We start from the raw sequence: 18,873 nt of genomic DNA on the forward strand, positions 1-18,873 counted from the left end.
CCCTTTTCAGCCCTACATATATACTTTAGTGGCACTCACGAACCCACCATACTAATCCCCTACCATTTCATTTATTTGGTCTCAGACTGTTATATTATAAGAGTTCCTTCCTCTTTTGAGTGTGCAATGAAATTTGAAGACCTACTAATGCAACGAGGAGAGGAGCAGCAGAAACGACTCGACCTCGAGGAAGAGGTGACAACTTGTGCTCTTTTCCTTCCTTTCTTCGTATTAGAATCCAAAGAAAATATAACTTTCTCAAAGCATATTTATGTGCAGGTCATGAAACTACAAGGAGAGCTAAATGGGGAACAGGCACTTAACAGGGTTTTGCGCTTTGCACTTGAGGGGCCAGTTTCCTCCCACCCAAGTCTTTTCTCATTGCTTCCACCTCAGGTATGAGCAAAATAGGATAACAATCATAGCTCAGTAACTTTAGGCCCTACCTGGGCTCAGGGAGTAAAATAAATGTACAATGCAGGTAAGTTAGGCCCTGCATGTGCTTAGAGAGTAATGTTAATGTACAATGCAGGTTCAGGTGCTTCTGGAAGAACTAGTAGTGGTTCAGGAAGAGATAATATGGTTGGAGAGAAAAATTGAGGAACTAAAACTACGGTTGTACCAGGAGAGGGAACAGAACAGAGGAACAGAAATCGAGCATTTAAGAGATCTACCAAAAGACAGTCACTTACTATGTGGACCAGAGAACCGGGCTGTGCTTAATGATCAGCGATCCAGATCACAAAACTATGATGAATTCAGGAAAGAAAGAATCACAAAGGAAAGAAGACCATCATTGGGTTCTGTATCAGAAATCCTAAGCATGTCTTCTACAAGATCCCAAGGTAAGCTAAAGATTTTTTCCTAGAAGACTGTTCATAAACCTCGCTCTTACACTAGGGGTTGAAATTAACATCAGCAAGATCCTCCTTTGAGATTACATTTGACCTCCGAAAATAGTGGGCCCATAGATTGGATGGTCCTGTTACATGCCAACAACATGCTGAAACATCTTTATGTAAACCCTCCCAAAAAAATAATGTTTATGTAAAGTAACACGTTATTATTTATGTAAAAATGCATATTTATATTCTTCATCTTCTTTCCTTTCACTATTTGTTTTCCTCTATTGGTTTTGGGCGTGATGAACAGAAGAATATCATATGTCAAGGAGGCATACCAGGAGATTGAGCCGAAACCAATGCCATATCAATAAAGAAACTGGTTTGGAGAAACCAAATGAACTGTCAGAGAAACTGATAAAATGCCTAATCAGCATATTTCTCGAGCTCAACCATACATCCGTGGACAGAGAAGGATCCGTTATAGCTCCAAAGCTCTCTCTAGCCTGCATGAAATCAAAAGGCTTCGTGGCAAAGACCACTTTCAATTGCAGAACACCCACACTCCTATTTGCCGGCAATGCCTCAAATCTTGATCCTTACAGCGTATTGTCAGATTTCGATGGCACTGTCAGGGATGTTGGGCAATACAAGAACCTCATCCAAATCACAAGAAGCTCGTTAGACATCAGCCGATTATCAGAGTGCTTACCAGCAATGAGGAGACTCAGGTTGGTTCTGGATAATTAAACACATTGATAATTACTTATAAAGCAAAAGCCAACCAATTAATCTCATGCTTTCTTCACTCTTTTGGCAGGGTTTTGATGCACAAGCTATCTTATGTAGACTTGACTTTTTTGACCTACAAACAGAAGTTAGCATTTTGGATAAATGTCTACAATGCCTGCATAATGCATGTACCTTAAGAAAATCCTAAGCCTACAACGAGATCACATTGGGCAGATAAGTTAGATGTGGCACTATTAGTTCACTTATGATTTCTCATCAATTTGCAGGCATTTCTAGATCATGGGCTACCTTCGACACAGGCTAAATTGCTGGCGATTATGAATAAGGTATGTCACTCTCTGGGTATCCTAATCTTGGGCAAACTCAGAATTCCAAATCATTGTGCTGATATAAGATGGTTTCATTTTCACACAGGCCGTTGTGAATGTGGGTGGAATAGTACTGAATGTTTTGGCTATCGAGCATTTTATTCTCCGACATCCATGGGAACCAAAGCAAGTATGCCAGATTAACATCTGCTGGCTGAATGTTATCTCATCAGTACACGTTATATTTCTACAAACGTTTTAAAGATAAAAAATACTTGTTGGGATTTAAAATACAAATGTTTTTTTTATACTTCATAACCTCACACCAAAGTCAAATTTGTGTTAGTTGCCCAAATTCCTTCGGTATTTTCTATATTTGCCTAACGAACTCAACTGATCTACTTGCAAGGGCCATCCGGACGAGAAAGAAACACTACTACGCCATGCGTATGGTCTGGGCTATCCAGAACCCAATGTGACATTTGCTCTATGCCGAGGCAGTTGGTCCTCACCAGCAGTGAGTTTTAACTCACTCTCAATTCATTTAACTGAAACAAAATTTCCCATTAATTTGTTTTTGGAGTAACATGTAGAAACTCAGTAAGGTCGATGAAAAGAAAAGTTCCCCAATGTGCAGATAAGAGTATACACCCCAAATGAAGTGGTGAATGAACTGGGGAGGGCAAAAGTAGAGTATTTGGAAGCTTCAGTGGGAGTGACGAGCAAGAGAAAGATTGTAGTGCCCAAGCTTTTGCAATGGCATATGAGAGATTTCGCAGATGACATGGAATCACTACTAGAATGGATTTACAGCCAATTGCCTCGTTCTGGGTCCTTGAAGAGATTGATGATGGAGTGCCTAAATGGGGAAACAAGATCTCCTATTTCCAGAATGGTTGAAATCCAACCTTATGAATCTGAGTTCCGCTACCTATTCCCTTCGTGAGTGGAAAAGAAGAAGAGCAAGGAATTCCATGTAGCTGCCGATTTCCAAGGAACTGCAAATCAAAGCAGCATAGCAATGTCCTGTACAGCATGCAAATATTATGAAAATAATTTTATTGTAATTGCTCAAGTGCCAACTCTACCGAGATCAAAATTACAGAACTATCTACGCTCTATAATTGCTTCATAAACACAAAATAATCACATTCCAGGCTTCCACCCAAACTGTTTCATGCAAAATGTTTCAATGGAGGAATGTAGATAGGGAGAAATTATAAAAAACAAGGTTTACATCCAAACTATCGCATGCTTCTACTATTAAATGTGAACCTTTGTGGCTTCTGGAATGTGATTATTTTACATTATAATACTGGTATAAAGAAAGTCAAGAATGTTTAAAAAGCTGGAATGAAATAACAAATTCAACCATATATTTTAAACAATGAGTCAATTTCTTTGAGTTTACCAGCTATCTTCTTCCCAAAAATTCACATTTGTCCCAATACGGCCAATTATAAGTGGGCTTGAGAGGACTCGGCTAAGAAATTCACAACTCTGTTCAACATATTTAAACCAAATACAGTTTCCTCACAGTTGACTTTAATGGACACTTTCAATGGGTCGTAGCACTTTCCTTCAACAGTAATGGTAATCAAGCAGGGAATTGAATTGCTCAAGATCTCACTGCTGAATCGTAAGCGTAAACCAGATGCATCATCCAGGTTAGCAGCGATCGGCATATCCACTGATACAAGGAAAAGATTTGCATTCCCAAGCATCTTTAATGCTAGGCACTCACAGATTACAAGAAAGGTGTCTTTTATTACTAGGTTCTCGTCCTTGCCCTTGTTTAGCTCCCCTATGTGATCGGTGAACGTGCAACTGTTGTGGATAATGCAAGAGAATACAATTTAGAAAATGAAAGAAGATTGAAATTTATAAGGAAATAGTAGTATAAGACGACTGAAATCCCATTATCAAGCAATTAATAGAACAGCAGTAGAAACAGAACTGTCTCCATAAATCAATATATAACCATATATCAATGAATCTTGATGTGTGACAGATTTGCAAATCATTTATATCATTTTCTTTCTTATGCACTGCAGAAGAAGGGAGGAAGGTGGCGGTACCATCTCCTACCCATGGCCAAGGCAAACCTAAGAAGGGTAGACTTCATTGGATGCATGGAACGAGGAACCCACTATAATGAGTAACAGGATTGAAACCCAAGCATTGAAAAAGGAGAACGAATGCATTCACCATTTATCCACCTGGTAGTCATATATTGCAGTTCACATCTCTCTCTCTCTCTCTCACTCACACAGAAATAGTTGCCTAATTTCTGTCTCTAGTTTGACATTAACCTGAACATCACTATTTGTGAACCTAAAACCACCTCTGAGACAGTACAAGGAACTGAAGAAGATAAAAAAGGAAGAAAAAGAAGAAAAGAAAGCACTATAAGAGGATTCAATGTGGTGACTTATAAGAGGATTCAATATGGTGACTGACCTCCTTGCATATTCAAACATTCCTGGGAGACGAGATTCTTTATCAGTAAAGGCTTCAATATCCATTGGAAGTGGTTTTACAAAATATCCAATGTCTGGCCGCAACTTAACTGGAAGCTTCTTGCCATTGCAAAATAAGGCGAGTTTCAGAGGCAATAAATGATGATGGAAGCGAACCTGGATAATCCCCCTTGCTGTCTGACCAGGTTCCAGAGAAGTGATCTCTTCCATAGAAACTATAATTGGTATGTCATTATGGGATTCCAAAGAGCTGCAGCACCAAGATAGAAAGATTCAACAAAGTGCTTTAAATCCCAGCATAAGGAGGGATTGGGAGGAGAGGAGGAAAAATCTGTGGTCACAGAGATACTGTTGAGTGTATACAATCATAAATGATTTTTGTGAAACTGCGGTTGTGATGGCTGAAACTAAGGTGGATCTGGTCACCTTAATATCTCCATGATAAAAAATTTGGTGAAGTTAAAATTTGATTTTAAAAACAACTAAATTTCAGTAAAAAAGTAATTTTGGTTTCAGTAAAAAAGTAATTTTTGTAAAACAGTAAGTTATGGAACAAAGGGAGTGGCACAAAATTTTCCCGCCCCAAAACCAGATCACATTTTGCATTAAAAATCATAATTGTACCTTTATGATCAACAATTTATCTAGACTTCAGTCATGGACCAAACATAGGGTCTCATATGTTGACGTCAAATGTATGCAACCAATGACATGAGTAAAATCTCTAGGAACAGCACACTATAAAACCCACAAAAAAGAACTGGCCAACATCCATTGACAGTTATGGATAACAATCACCTGTCAGTGGCAACTATTGTTTGATCTGCAGAATAAGAGCGTTTGATAGATTCGTCATCTTGTAAAAAAATGTCAGACATGGCCTCTGAAGAACAATTTTTTATGAAAACTTCTACACATACAAGATGATGGGATATGGTCGAAACTTCAGATGAAAATGTATAATCCACCTTCAACCCATTTCCGTTTGCAGGATCTAAGAGTGTGTAGCTCTTCATTTTAACCTGGCGTCCAATATCCCCAATAGAGATTCTTGCTGTAGATATAGAGACTTGACTTGGTTCTGATGTACTCGCACTGGATAAAGCAGGCTGATCATTTAACCAGGATTCAAGACCTCTCTTTGATATCAATTCCCCCAAATCGGCAGACCCAGAGTGAGAAACTCCATTCTGATTTTCACAAGCATTGCCAACATCTGAAATCTGAATCAGTGGATCCAAGTTGTCATCATCGTCATTTGCAGAGCTGGTCCCATCACCACCAGAGCTGATGCTTGATTTGGTAATGGAATCCTGGCGACTATAATCAGAAGTGCTTTCCTCATCCAAAGACCCAGATAATGAGCCATGATCATCTGTGTCATAGAAGTCACTATTTTTGGCACTCTCCAAGGCATTTGTCCCTTCACATACATTAGAGAGGTTGATGTCATCACATAGCAGACTACAAGGTTTTGGAAGGGGTTCATACCCTGGAGCTGCATGGAGAACTATCTGTGAAAGAGAACCAGGAAGATAAAACCGGCAGTTCATGGGTTCAGGGGAAACTGGCTTTGTCTGTCCCCCAAATATGTGTTCTGCAAGTACATGTGATAGCTCCTTATGTTGGGGAATAATATTTGCTTCTTCCTCGAGTCCTTGAGGATCTAAATTAGATGACAAAATCTTCTTTAAAAAACGTGCACGGTCACGAACATCGTAGTTCAAGTCGCACTCAGCCAGTTCAAGCACATAATTTAAGACTCTTTTGAAGCTCCAAAGATCTTCTCCTTCTGCAAATAATAATACCTGTAGAAATGGCCAATTAAAAGACCAAGCACGAATTTTCTCATTAAGTGCTACAATCAAGCAAGTTAAAAATCAAATTATTTTGAAGAACTCCACAAGAAGCAGTGGGAAAGCATCCACAATTCACACAATTTTGAGAGGGGGTGTGGAAGAGAAATAGAAGAAAGCGCTCCTTAAGTGTTAATTAAAAAAATACGACACCTATTTACAAATATAAAATCTGAGAATTCAATTTAAATCATTTATTGATATGTAATGCATACTAGAAACTTGCAAATCTCAATGCATGTCATAGTAATCAAAGAAACTCACCAGCCAATAATCTTTACTAGAATGAGCATGTGAATTTTTAAGTGAATTGAATTTTTCATAAGTAAAAAAAAAAAAAAAAAAAAATCAATAGCATGAGTGTCTGCATATAGAGTGACTTTTTTTGATAAGTAATAAGATATTTTATTTATCAAAGAGTAGGCATATCCCCGGTACATTGGAAGTATACATGTGAATACACCTAATTAGGAACTAAAAACAGTTACAAGGAAATCATGGAAGCTGAGACCATGCAAATCTAAAGCAATGGCCCACATAAAAAGAGTCTTCCACATAAAAATCCTAAATTCTTCTGAGGAACGTTCATGATCCTCAAAAAGTCTATCATTTCTTTCACACCAAATGCACCAAAGAATACATAAAGGAGCCATCTTCCACATTGCTGCTATCTGTGGTGTCCCAGTAATCCCTCTCCAACTTGCTAGTAGTTCCACCACTCTTCCCGGCATTACCCATGCAATACCCATTCTACAAAAGAAATAATTCCAAACTTCTCTTGCAAACTCACAATGTAAGAGTAGATGGTCCACTGATTCACCACTATTTCGACACATACAACACCAATCTGTGATAATTAAACCCCGTCTTCTAAGATTGTCAATAGTCAGAATCTTCCCTAAAGCTGCTGTCCAGACAAAGAAAGCCACCTTTGTAGGTGCCTTACTCCTCCAAATGTTCTTCCAAGGAAAAATCTGCCTCTGTTGTATGGTAGAAGATTCATAGTAGGAGCGTACAGAAAAAATCCCTTTCCTAGAAGGTCTCCATACCATCTCATCTTCATTTGTGATAGCCATATCAGCAGTATACAGCAAGTTAAGAAACTCCACCAGCTCCGCCACTTCCCAATCATGTGTATCACGAGTAAGGCTAATGTTCCATTCTTGTATGCCATTAGTAATAACCCTCAAGTCAGCCACCATAGCTTCTTTGTCCCGTGTAATTCTGAAAATAGGGGGATAAGCCTCCTTCAACGCCGTGTCTCCCATCCACACATCATGCCAAAAGCTAATCCGATTGCCATTCCCCAAACATAGCCGAGTATGACGAACGAAGGAGCACCAACCTTTCCGTATGAACTTCCATAACCCCACACCATATGCCCCCCTCCCCTCTCTAGAACACCCCCCCCTCCCCCCCGAGTACTTCCATACTTCATGTCTATCACCCCTTTCCACAAAGCTTCCCTCTCCTTATTATAACGCCACAACCATTTGCCCATTAGAGCCTTATTAAAAGCCCTCATATTCCGAACGCCCAATCCTCCATCTCTCAAAGGGGTACAAACCTTATCCCATCCTACTAAATGAAATTTAAACTCGTCTCCTATTCCACCCCATAAGAAGTCCCGATGAAGTTTCTCTATTCTATTTGCAATGCTGATGGGGAGGGGAAAAAGAGACAAAAAGTATGTGGGGAGATTAGATAGAGTACTCTTGATAAGAGTGATACGCCCACCTTTGGTTAAATACAATCTTTTCCACCCAGCCAACCTACGCTCTATTTTCTCCACCACCTCCTCCCAAATTGTTTTAGCCTTAAAAGGAGCCCCCAACGGAAGACCGAGATACCTCAATGGCAACGAAGAAACCACACATCCCAAAATGTTCGCCAACCCCCTAATGTTACCAACCTCCCCCACCGCAACCATCTCCGTCTTAGCAAGGTTAATCTTCAACCCTGATACCGCTTCAAAACAAAGTAAGATAGCCTTCAAAGCTTGAACATGTCCTACATTTGCCTCACAAAACAGCAATGTGTCATCCGCAAACAAAAGGTGTGAAATAATGATGGACCCATGATTGTTATCACCCACTGAAAATCCTGAAAAAAATCCCCCATCTACCGCAGCCGACACCATTTTATTTAGAGCCTCCATGATGAGAACAAATAAAATGAGTGATAATGGATCCCCTTGTCTTAGGCCCCTCGAGCTATTGGAGAAGCCCACAGGTTCACCATTTACCAATACCGAGAAACGGGCCGTTGACACGCAATGCTTCATCCACTTCCTCCATCTTTCCCCAAACCCACATCTATTCAACATATAGAGCAAGAAGTTCCAGTTAACATGATCATAGGCCTTCTCCATATCTAGTTTGCATAAGATACCTGGTTCACCCGTCTTGATTCTGCTATCCAAACACTCATTTGCTATAAGGACCGAGTCCAAGATTTGTCTCCCTCTAACGAAGGCATTCTGAGTCGTGGAGATAATCTTATCCATAACTGTGCTCATCCTATTAGCAAGGACTTTGGAAAGTATTTTATAAATGCTTCCCACTAAACTGATAGGCCTAAAATCTTGTACCTCTAATGCACCCGCCTTTTTAGGGATTAGTGCAATAAAAGTAGCATTCAAGCTCTTTTCAAATTTGCCCAAACTGTAAAATTCCTGAAAAACCTGCATGACATCCTCCCTTACCACCTCCCAACAAGTCTGAAAAAAGGCCATAGTAAATCCATCCGGTCCCGGAGCTTTATCCTTGTTCATTTTTCTGATTACCAGCTGAACCTCTTCCTCTTCAAATGGTCTCTCTAGCCAATCCATACTACTTTGGTCAATGGTCTCAAAAGTTAGTCCATCTAAAGTAGGCCTCCACATAAGGTTCCGACAATAATTTACAAAATATCCAGCCACATGATCCTTTATCTCAGCTTGAACATTAGAAGTGACTCCATCAATATTCATGGACTCTATAGTGTTAAACCTCCTATGTGAGTTCGCAACTCGGTGGAAAAATTTTGTACACTTGTCCCCCTCCCTAAGCCACAATGCCCTTGACTTTTGTCTCCAAGAAATTTCCTCCATAAGTAGCAGCCTTTCTAATTCAGAAACCACTTGCCCTTTTCGGTTTAGCTCATCTCCTACTCCCTCCAAGCTTTGTAACTCTTGAAATAAATTCTTCTTTTGCAAATTTACATCCCCAAATACTTGCTCATTCCATGTCTTCAATTCCTTCTTCAAAGCCTTTAATTTTCCAGCCAACACATTGCTAGGAGTACCTTGTAGTTGAAAAGAATTCCACCATTGCCTAATCAAATCCACAAACCCCTCTGTTTTTAGCCACATATTCTCAAACTTAAAAGGCCTTCTACCCCCTTGAATGCTGCCACAATCCAACATAACCGGAAAGTGATCTGAGCTTATCCTTGGAAGCCTTTTTTGACACAAATCTGGAAAATGAATCTCCCAAGAAGGAGATATGAGAAATCTGTCCAATCTTGACCAGCTTTGATTATTAGCCCAAGTATAATCACCTCCCATCAAAGGTAAATCCATAAGACCCAATTCAAAGATTAGATCCGAAAATTCTACCATAGCAAGATTGTGCCCCTCCCTGATCTTTCACTAGGGAACCTAGTCACGTTAAAATCTCCCCCAATACACCAAGGTACATAAAGAACGAAAAATTAAACTTTTTTTTTATAAGAAAAGTTTATTGATCATCATAATTAGGCAAAACCCAAATACACAGGTAGTATACAAGAGAGATATACCTAATTACAGCCTACTAGGAAAGAAAGAAGCATACAAATCATTAAAATTAACCCCCCTCTAATACAATAACCTTAGCCCAAAGTAACAAAGATATGTAAAACAATTCTCTAATACCCCCCCAAGAGCGTTCTCTATTTTCAAAGCAACGACCATTCCTCTCGTTCCATATACACCACATAAGACATAAAGGCACCATCCTCCAAACCTCCACTACTTGATGATTTCCCCTTACTCCATTCCAACAAGCCAATAGATCCAATGCCCTCTTAGGCATCACCCACGCAATACCCAAGATGGAACTTGGGTATTGCGTGGAACTCGTGGATATGGTTTTGGAAGAGCACTTATATCCAAACATCACACTCCTTACACATTTCTAGCAACAAAGATTTAGGATGAAAACTTCAATTTTTCTTAGAATTCCAAACTGATGTGAATTTCAATTCAATCAATTTAAAATCCATTATTTGGATTATAATTAAAATTTAAGAAAACAAAGTGTTATGGTAGTTATAAATATGATGGTTATGATGGAGTCAATGACTTCTGATAAGAGTGATGTAATGTGATGATGTTAAAAATGGTAATGGAGGTGACAGCTACAGCACACAAAAATGCTGGCAACAAAGGCAGTGTTGCTATAACATGATTGTTATGATGGTGATGAAGGCAGTGCTTATTGTGCAGCAATGGTGGTCACAGAGGTGACAATAGAAAGGTTGATAATAAGGAGGAAGGTGGTGGTGGCAACAATGTGAGTGCAACAATGGCAGCAACATAAAGGCACTGCTAATATGGGGATGGTGAAAACAATGATAACAATGATGGGGGTAGCAACATGAAAGCAATTGTGGCAATGATAGTGATTGAAGTGCCAACGGTGGCGGCGGTGATGATAAACGTCGTGGGGACAACAGGCCGTGAAAGCATGGTGGTGGCAACTGCAACAACAATAGTGGGGCAGGGTGAAGAGTAGTAATGGTATACAAATGGCGATATTAATGGAATTCGTGTGATGACACATTCCCGTAAAATTTAAACTTTGAGATTAAATGCTTGAAAATCCCAACTTCAAAATTCTAAAAAATTTTTTAGACAATTCTCTTGTTAATCCAAATTGCAACTTGGAGTAAAATCTACATCAAAATCCCTCATCCGAATGTGGCATTAGTAGAATAAATCAATGAGGAGGGATGAAAGCAAGTGACACTAAATGCAAAAAGATGTTCTCAGCTATCATATGCATATACACTAGTCAATGACATTAAAGTAATAGAAGAGTTTTCTTACATACCTTCACAATAGAATTAAGTATCTGGAGCTTTGTTTCCAATGCTTCTGTGGTGAAGTGCCAAGCAAGATAACTGAGTACTGTGGTCAACATCCTGGGTATTGTATCCCCCAAAGAGCAATACTCCCCTGCAATCCAAATAATCATCGCACGGGCTGCAGGTACCTTGATTGAATCCAAACTACGAATCAACTGAATTATAACCTGTGAAAGATAAAGGGAAGGTTGCTTTAAAATCGAAGAATACTTGGCAATTCCACATACACATCACTAACATATGTGCTGCAGAGACTAAGGGGATGTTTGGAAACAATTTCCATCTTATCTCATCTCATTTCCTTTCCAAACATCATTCAAACACAAACATTTTCAAACTAATCATTACAACTTTCCAAAACTTTCAAACAAAAAATAAATAACAATTCAACTTTTTCAAATCCCACAACAAAAATAATATTAAAAAATTATATTCTAACAATATTTTAACTTTATAATATTTTTTATTAAACTTTTTTTCTCTCATTTCCCAAAATCCAATAAATACTTAACTCAAACTATCTCACTACTATTCACAAACCATCTTACTACTATTCACAAAATTCTCTGCATCCCCTAAATCAAACTGAAATGTGAAGAACCATTTGAATTAGTTTATTTTATAGGTAATCAAGAGTTTTTATCCATAAGGAAAGGAGGCATGGCCCAAGTACACAGGATAAGAACCATTTGGATTAGTGATTTGAGGATATAACTCAACTGAACCTTAATCGCAAGTAAGAGAAACAAATCTAACAATCTTTTTTTTTTTTGATAAGTAAAATAAGAATATATTCATCCAGCCAAATGTCAATTACAAACAAATGTTCTAATGCCCTCAGCCTAATTAGGTGGGAGCATTAGAAACTAAAAACTCATGAAAATCTGTGCCATTAAAGACCACAGCATTAGCCCAAGTACATAGGGTCCTAAAAAATAACAATTTTAGCTCCGCTAATGATCTCTCTTTGTCTTCAAAAATCCTCTCATTGCGCTCCTGCCATAAGCACCACAAAATACAGTTTGGAATCATCTTCCAAGCCTCTTTAATCTGTCTCGCACCTCCAATTGTGGTCCAACAGGCCAAAGCATCCACCACAGTTTCTGGCATAGCCCACGCTAAATCTACTTTGTTAAACACCGCATCCCAAATAGTCCTGGCTACTTCACAGTGTAAAAGTAAATGATCCACCGATTCACCCGCTTTTTTACACATACAACACCAGTCAGCTATAATTATGTTTCTTTTCCTTAGATTATCCGTAGTAAGTACCTTCCCCAGAGCCGCTGTCCAAACAAAGAAAGAAGCTTTGAGAGGAGCCTTATTGCGCCAAAACTTTCTCCATGGAAATTGTCTGTCAGGAACTTGTGTAAGTACCTTGTAAAAGGAGCTAACAGTGAAGATCCCTTTCCTTGTTGGACTCCACCACAAATCATCTGTATGCTGGGTATTTGGGCGACAAGAGTATAATAGACTATAAAAGTCTACAAAACTACCCATCTCCCAGTCATGTGCTGCTCGCAAGAAATTGATATTCCATTGGATGTTTCTACCTTCAACTTCCATTACCTCCGCCACCATGGCATTTTTAGCATTTGCAATCATAAAAAGTGTAGGAAACCTGTCTTGTAGAGCATTATCGGAACACCAAACATCCTTCCAAAATCTGATCTTTGTACCTGTACCCAATTGCAATCTTGTGTGCCGATGGAAAACCACCCATCCTCTCCTAATGTGTTTCCATAGCCCTTTACCAGCAGCCCCTCGAACATCTCTAGTACACCAACCCCCCTCAAGACTACCATATTTGTTCTCAATCACTATCTTCCATAAGGCATCCGGTTCCTTAATATACCGCCACAACCATTTGCCAAGTAGTGCCCGATTGAACATCCTCAAATTTCTAATACCCAAACCACCATTGGAGATCGGACGGCACACCATTTCCCACTTGACTAAATGGAATTTGAATTCTTCACCTAGACCCCCCCACAAAAAGTCTCTTTGTATCTTCTCAAGACGTCCCGCTACACTAGCCGGTATAGGAAATAAGGATAAGAAGTAAGTGGGTAAATTAGAGAGCGTACTTTTAATAAGCGTAATCCGGCCCCCTTTTGACAGATACATTTTCTTCCAACCTGCCAATCTTCTCTCTACTTTTTCAATCACTGTATCCCAAATAGAAATCGCCCTCGAGGCTGAACCCAAAGGTAATCCCAAATAGTTTATAGGGAGAGACCCTATCTTGCAACCCAGTATGCCAGCCAATACTCTCAAATTTTGAATCTCTCCAATAGGCACCAACTCAGATTTATCATAATTCACTTTTAAACCAGACACTGCTTCAAAACAAAGCAACAATGCCCTCACAGCCCTCAGTTGATCTAATTCAGCTTCACACATAATAAGCGTATCATCTGCAAATAATAAATGTGAGATGGTAGTGGTACCCCTACTTGCCGTTCCAATCTGAAAGCCACACATATAACCATTAGTCACTAAGGCTGAAATCATCCTGCTTAGTGCCTCCATAACAATAACAAAAAGTAATGGAGACAATGGATCCCCTTGTCTCAAGCCACGAGAGCTCGGGAAGAAACCTTCTGGACTGCCGTTGATTAACACAGAGAATCTTGCTGTGGAGATACACCATCTGATCCATGACCTCCATTTTTCTCCAAATCCACACCTACCCAGTAGATATAGAAGAAAATCCCAATTAACATGATCATATGCCTTCTCCATGTCTAGCTTGCACATCAACCCTGGGCTACCCGCTTTCACACGGCTGTCCAGACATTCATTAGCAATTAGAACCGCATCCAGTATTTGTCTACCCTTCCCAAAAGCATTTTGGGGCTTAGTAACGATCTGTCCCAATACCCCACTTAGACGGTTAGCAAGTACTTTAGCAATGATCTTGTACGTGCCACTCACTAGACTAATAGGCCGAAAGTCAGAAATCTCAGAGGCCCCTACCTTTTTAGGGATTAGAGCAAGAAACGTGGTGTTGAGGCTTTTCTCAAATTTGCCTACCGAGAAGAGCTCTTGAAACACCTTCATGAGATCCCCCTTTATCACCTCCCAACATTCTTGGTAAAAACCCATGGAGAAACCGTCCGGACCGGGGGCCTTATCTTTTGCCATTTTCTTTACTACATCATAGACCTCTTCCTCTTCAAAAGCCCTTTCCATCCTTGCGACTTCCTCCAATTCTATAGTACCAAAAACCAGCCCATTCAAAGTCGGCCTCCATCCCACTTGTTCAGTAAGAAGCTCACCAAAAAAATTTACCACATGGTCTTTTATAGCCTCTTTTTCTCTACACTCGATAACATATAAGATAAAAGTACTGGTCACATAGATATGCAGTGCCATCTGACAGTCCAACAGAAAAGGTGATATAAGACTAAGGCTGCACTAATAACACATACACTGAAATGATAAGATAACTGGTAGCATGCGAATGAGGGGAAATACTAATAGCTAGACTAAGTAGAGTAATGAAAAAAAAGGCACGAAGCACATCCAAGTAACATCAGATTCAACAAAACAACAATAGGGCAAACATAAATGCAACAGTACAGAAAAATAAATTACATTGAACTTTCCCGAAATGACCCAGGAGATGCAGAAAATGATCTCCAATATTAAATGTGTTACCATGCTGTCTTATTCCCACTCGATGCGGTCCTTACCTTCTCATGACTAGGTGGATCTTGCTCTAAAACATCTTATTATTCAGATAGAATGAATAGGGAACGGTAGAAACATATGACACCATCTTGACAACAGAAAAGTAAAGATACCTTCTCATGACTGGGTGGATCTTGCTTTATGATTGACCTAATGGACATTATTGCTTGAATCAAAACACCCGCTTCTCCCTCCACAGATTCGATGTCACTTGACAAAAATTCTGAATTGTGAAATGTTGCTTTTAACAAAACAAGCAGGGAGAAAAATAAAATTTTTCACAATAAAACAAGTAGCAGGCAACAGACCCAGTCTAGTCAGAGCCAACAGCCCTTGCAAGCATGTGTTTGCCGTTTTTGGAAGTCGTTGTGCACATAAACCAATTGCAGCAACAGTATCAGCAGCAAATCTCCTGTCTGGATCTCTAACATAATCCTAGCAACACACTAAAAGATAAGCATCAATTCGTGCACTAAAATCCCAGGAAGGTGAAAGGGATGTACCAAACAAAGATACACACTACAAAATAATTTTGGGGACATATGCAGGTTAGATCTAATCCACAAACCACAGACCCCTTGATTGTACACAAGTATATTTTTATCTTAAACCTCTATCGGTCAATTAAACAATCTGATTAAAGCAAAAACAAACAGAACAAACAGGGGGTGTAACACATCACTGACTTCAGTTATTTGTGGATTACCCAACAAAAACTGAACTCCATCAAATGATGACTATGTTTTCTATTTTAATGATGATAATGTTAATACGCCTGCTTTCTGCCAAAACTAAGAAGTGTAAAAAATTATTTAACGCAACATTTGTTGTGAATAAACAATCTAAACAGTAAAGCTCACAGAAAATTAACAAATTTTCATTGCTCAATCTGTTTTATTATTTTTTTTGATAAGTATCATTGCTCAATCTGTTTTATAGAGACAAATGCCCAACATTAACAAATCTTCCTCCAAAAGGAGGCCACCTGTCTATTAAATGTTACTGAAAAGCCACAATTGAAAAAAGAGGGGAATTAACCTGAAATTCTTTAAAAATAAATGAAATGGACGAATCTGTAGCAATGGAAGAGAGTATCTCAAGCTTCAAAGCTTTTATTTGATAAGAATCTGAAGAACATATGAAGAAGTCTTCAAAGTTTGAAGCAAATAGAGAAGGCATAGCTTTGGCAAAGACTTGAATGTTGCAGAGAACCTGAAAAAAGTGAAGTAACATAACCACCCTACCATCTTCCAGACTATACTGAAAATAAAAAAAAAATATAAGACAATAGCAATATCTATTGCCATGATGCATAAGAATCGAAAGTGATGCAAATAAAAGGAACCTATGAAATATACATGTACCAAAAAATTCAAGGAAATACAAAGTACCACATATTTCGAGGCACTGGATGATCTTAGAACAAATAAGAGTGGTTTGACAATTCTTTTGACATCCTCCCTCGGCGCCATTATCCAATGTACACCACCAGCTGCAAGTACCACAGCACTATTATTACTCCATAACAATGGGGATGTACACTGCAGCAGGATCTTCATGTCATTGTTACTTTTTCCAGAAGTAAATTGGGCAACATTCAGTTCAGGACCCCTATTTGTGTAACTTAACCGTGATAAGTATTCATTGGGCCCTTCAATATAACACCTGGATATCATGCTTGCTAACAAGTCATTATCCCCGCTCACGTCAACGTCTAATCCAAAGTTATTACCCCTGCACAAAAATCCTGGGTCTTCTTTTATTGAAATTTCGGTAGGGGAACCATCCTTTCCAGAATTGGAACTCTCTGTACAACACAAAGAAAACATAATGGATTCTCTAACAAGCCCATGTTTCGCTATTACAAAGCGCAAAAGGATCCCAATTAAGATTATCTGCCCCCACTCTTCCACATCGAGAAGAATCTCACATAACCTCTGGTAATTTTGTCCAATCAGAGAAAAATTATTTGGGCAAATTGAAGCAAATGCTGCAGCTGCAGCTCCAAGTACTCCAGGGGAATGGTCATTTAACAATATGCCAACAATCTGCAAAGGGCACAAAACCAGGGACAAACCCCTTTCAATTTATGTTCGTCCCCAGGAATATATTATCTACTTCTAAAATATAAGAAACTGGGAAAAGATATCATTACTTAAAATACAAGTTACCAGACCTCTTCAATTGCAGAGTTATGTTCCTCTAGGCGCAAATCATACAGCTTGGGAAGAGCATTGGCAGCACATTTCCTAACATAAACAGAAGGATCTCTAGCACACTTTCCCACAGCCACCAGAACAAGAGGTGCAATTACATGTAGCCGGATTCCGGCCATGGTTCGAAGTGCCCATCCCCGCACCAAAGCATTTGGATCCCCCAAGTCCTTTTGGAAGCAGTTAATAGATAGCAACGCTTCATTTGGACGCCTAAACGATCAAATGAGTACAAGTAAGTAATACCAAACAGTTAAGGCTAAACGCCTTATTCACATGCTTGGATAGAAATAAATAGAGCATAAGTTCTTTTCCCACTCACCACCACGCAATGTAAGCCTGAGATAATTAAAACCTATATATAATAATACATTTTTTAAATCTTCAAACCCCCACTAAAAGTGCCGCAGTGCGTGTGTGATACAGTAATATGAATTCAGCTATTTTTTCTTGTATACACCCCGTGTACTTGGTTATGCCTATTGATATTAATAAATTTTTACTTATAAAAAAAAAAGTAAAATGTATTCAGTGAATGTCGCAGCAAACCTTACAGAACTACCACTAAAATACTCAAATTTACAATCTGTCAAATTTGAAAGAAATTAAAGCGTGAAAAATGAAAATCAACGAGTCGACGTACTTTTCCGCGTAATGGAGCAGGTACAAGTAAACCAGCTTCTTTACATCCAATGACTGAGACGCCACGTTTTTAACAACCTGCAATTCGATTAATCCGGATTTATTAAAAATAAGTAACAAAAACTAACACACTCATAAATCATGGGGAGATATTCATAAAATAACGATCAACTCTAATTTTCTGACTTGTAATTTCTCTTCTTTTCTTTTCTTTTCTTATTCATTCTCGGGAATCAAGCAGAAAACATAAAAACCGAGTGAGCGTTCGGGTGTGAAGAGCGGGACCTGGGGGAAGAAATTGGAGACGTCGAATCCCTGGGCAATGAGAGCGAGTAATCGCTTGAGAGCCTCGCACTTCTCGGAGTCGAACTTGCTCTCAAGGAGCGGAGCAATGTTGACATCCTCCGGATCATCGTACAGGTGTGCGTCCGTTCCGATCCGGAACACCAACGTCGACGCCTTGCTCAGAGTCTCCGCAGTGGCTCCAAATTGGGGGAACATTTTCTTTCCGATGCGGAGATTTGAGATTTTCCTTTTTTCTCTTAACTTTCCTGCGCTTCTGTAGCAACTACTAGCGAGGAGAGCAGACGCCAGACGGCGTGCACTTTGGGTCTGTTTGGTTGTTCTTGCTACCCTCGTCCCTACGTTTTTTGTGCAAGTTCTAATGCGGGATTAGTGCATATACCGTACCGAGGCCGGCCTGACATGTGATTGGATCATGAAGAGTTGGCCCAGAACGGGTATTGGCCCAAAACATCGGGCCCAAGCTCTAAAATTAAGCAATTTTGGGAAGATCTTGTATTCGTGTAATGTTATTGTAACACATATACCTATACCTATACCGTTCACATATTATAATTTGATTTAAAAAATAAATTTTAAATTTTAAAAATAATTTATTTTTAAATTCTGTGATTGTGTATACATCCTAGATTCATTGCATTCATAAAAGAATCAAAGTATCAGTATTTTTT

General features: G+C 39.1%; 2 protein-coding genes across 6 annotated transcripts; one reads left to right on the top strand and one right to left on the bottom strand.

The window, feature by feature from the left end:
* The first annotated feature begins 101 nt into the window (after positions 1-101).
* LOC108986345 lies at positions 102-2,870 on the top strand. Of its 4 annotated transcripts, none has more exons than XM_018958922.2 (9): positions 102-195; positions 280-396; positions 533-845; positions 1,153-1,573; positions 1,663-1,762; positions 1,862-1,921; positions 2,010-2,093; positions 2,313-2,420; positions 2,526-2,870. In XM_018958922.2, exons 1-9 carry the CDS (start codon positions 127-129, stop codon positions 2,847-2,849), a joined length of 1,596 nt encoding a protein of 531 aa, XP_018814467.1. In that variant the 5' UTR covers positions 102-126; the 3' UTR covers positions 2,850-2,870. The 4 variants fall into 4 exon arrangements, with proteins under 4 accessions (XP_018814467.1, XP_018814468.1, XP_035548003.1 ...); XM_018958923.2 differs by having other exon boundaries at positions 2,541-2,870; XM_035692110.1 differs by having other exon boundaries at positions 1,156-1,573.
* LOC108986342 (AP3-complex subunit beta-A) lies at positions 2,825-18,524 on the bottom strand. 2 transcript variants are annotated; one of them, XM_018958920.2, is made up of 12 exons: positions 18,185-18,524; positions 17,901-17,977; positions 17,221-17,470; positions 16,436-17,092; positions 16,083-16,256; positions 15,353-15,479; positions 15,158-15,267; positions 11,315-11,515; positions 5,182-6,191; positions 4,364-4,633; positions 3,315-3,730; positions 2,825-2,929 (listed from the first exon to the last, which is right to left on the bottom strand). In XM_018958920.2, the coding sequence occupies exons 1-11, from the start codon at positions 18,398-18,400 to the stop codon at positions 3,361-3,363; spliced, it is 3,462 nt and encodes a 1,153-aa protein (XP_018814465.1). In that variant the 5' UTR covers positions 18,401-18,524; the 3' UTR covers positions 2,825-2,929; positions 3,315-3,360. The 2 variants fall into 2 exon arrangements, with proteins under 2 accessions (XP_018814465.1, XP_035548002.1); XM_035692109.1 differs by lacking the exon at positions 2,825-2,929 and having other exon boundaries at positions 3,258-3,730.
* Between the last annotated feature and the right edge of the window lie 349 nt (positions 18,525-18,873).

The sequence above is a fragment of the Juglans regia genome, chromosome 7 (genome assembly GCF_001411555.2).
Source record: "Juglans regia cultivar Chandler chromosome 7, Walnut 2.0, whole genome shotgun sequence".
Taxonomy (NCBI): Eukaryota; Viridiplantae; Streptophyta; class Magnoliopsida; order Fagales; family Juglandaceae; genus Juglans; species Juglans regia.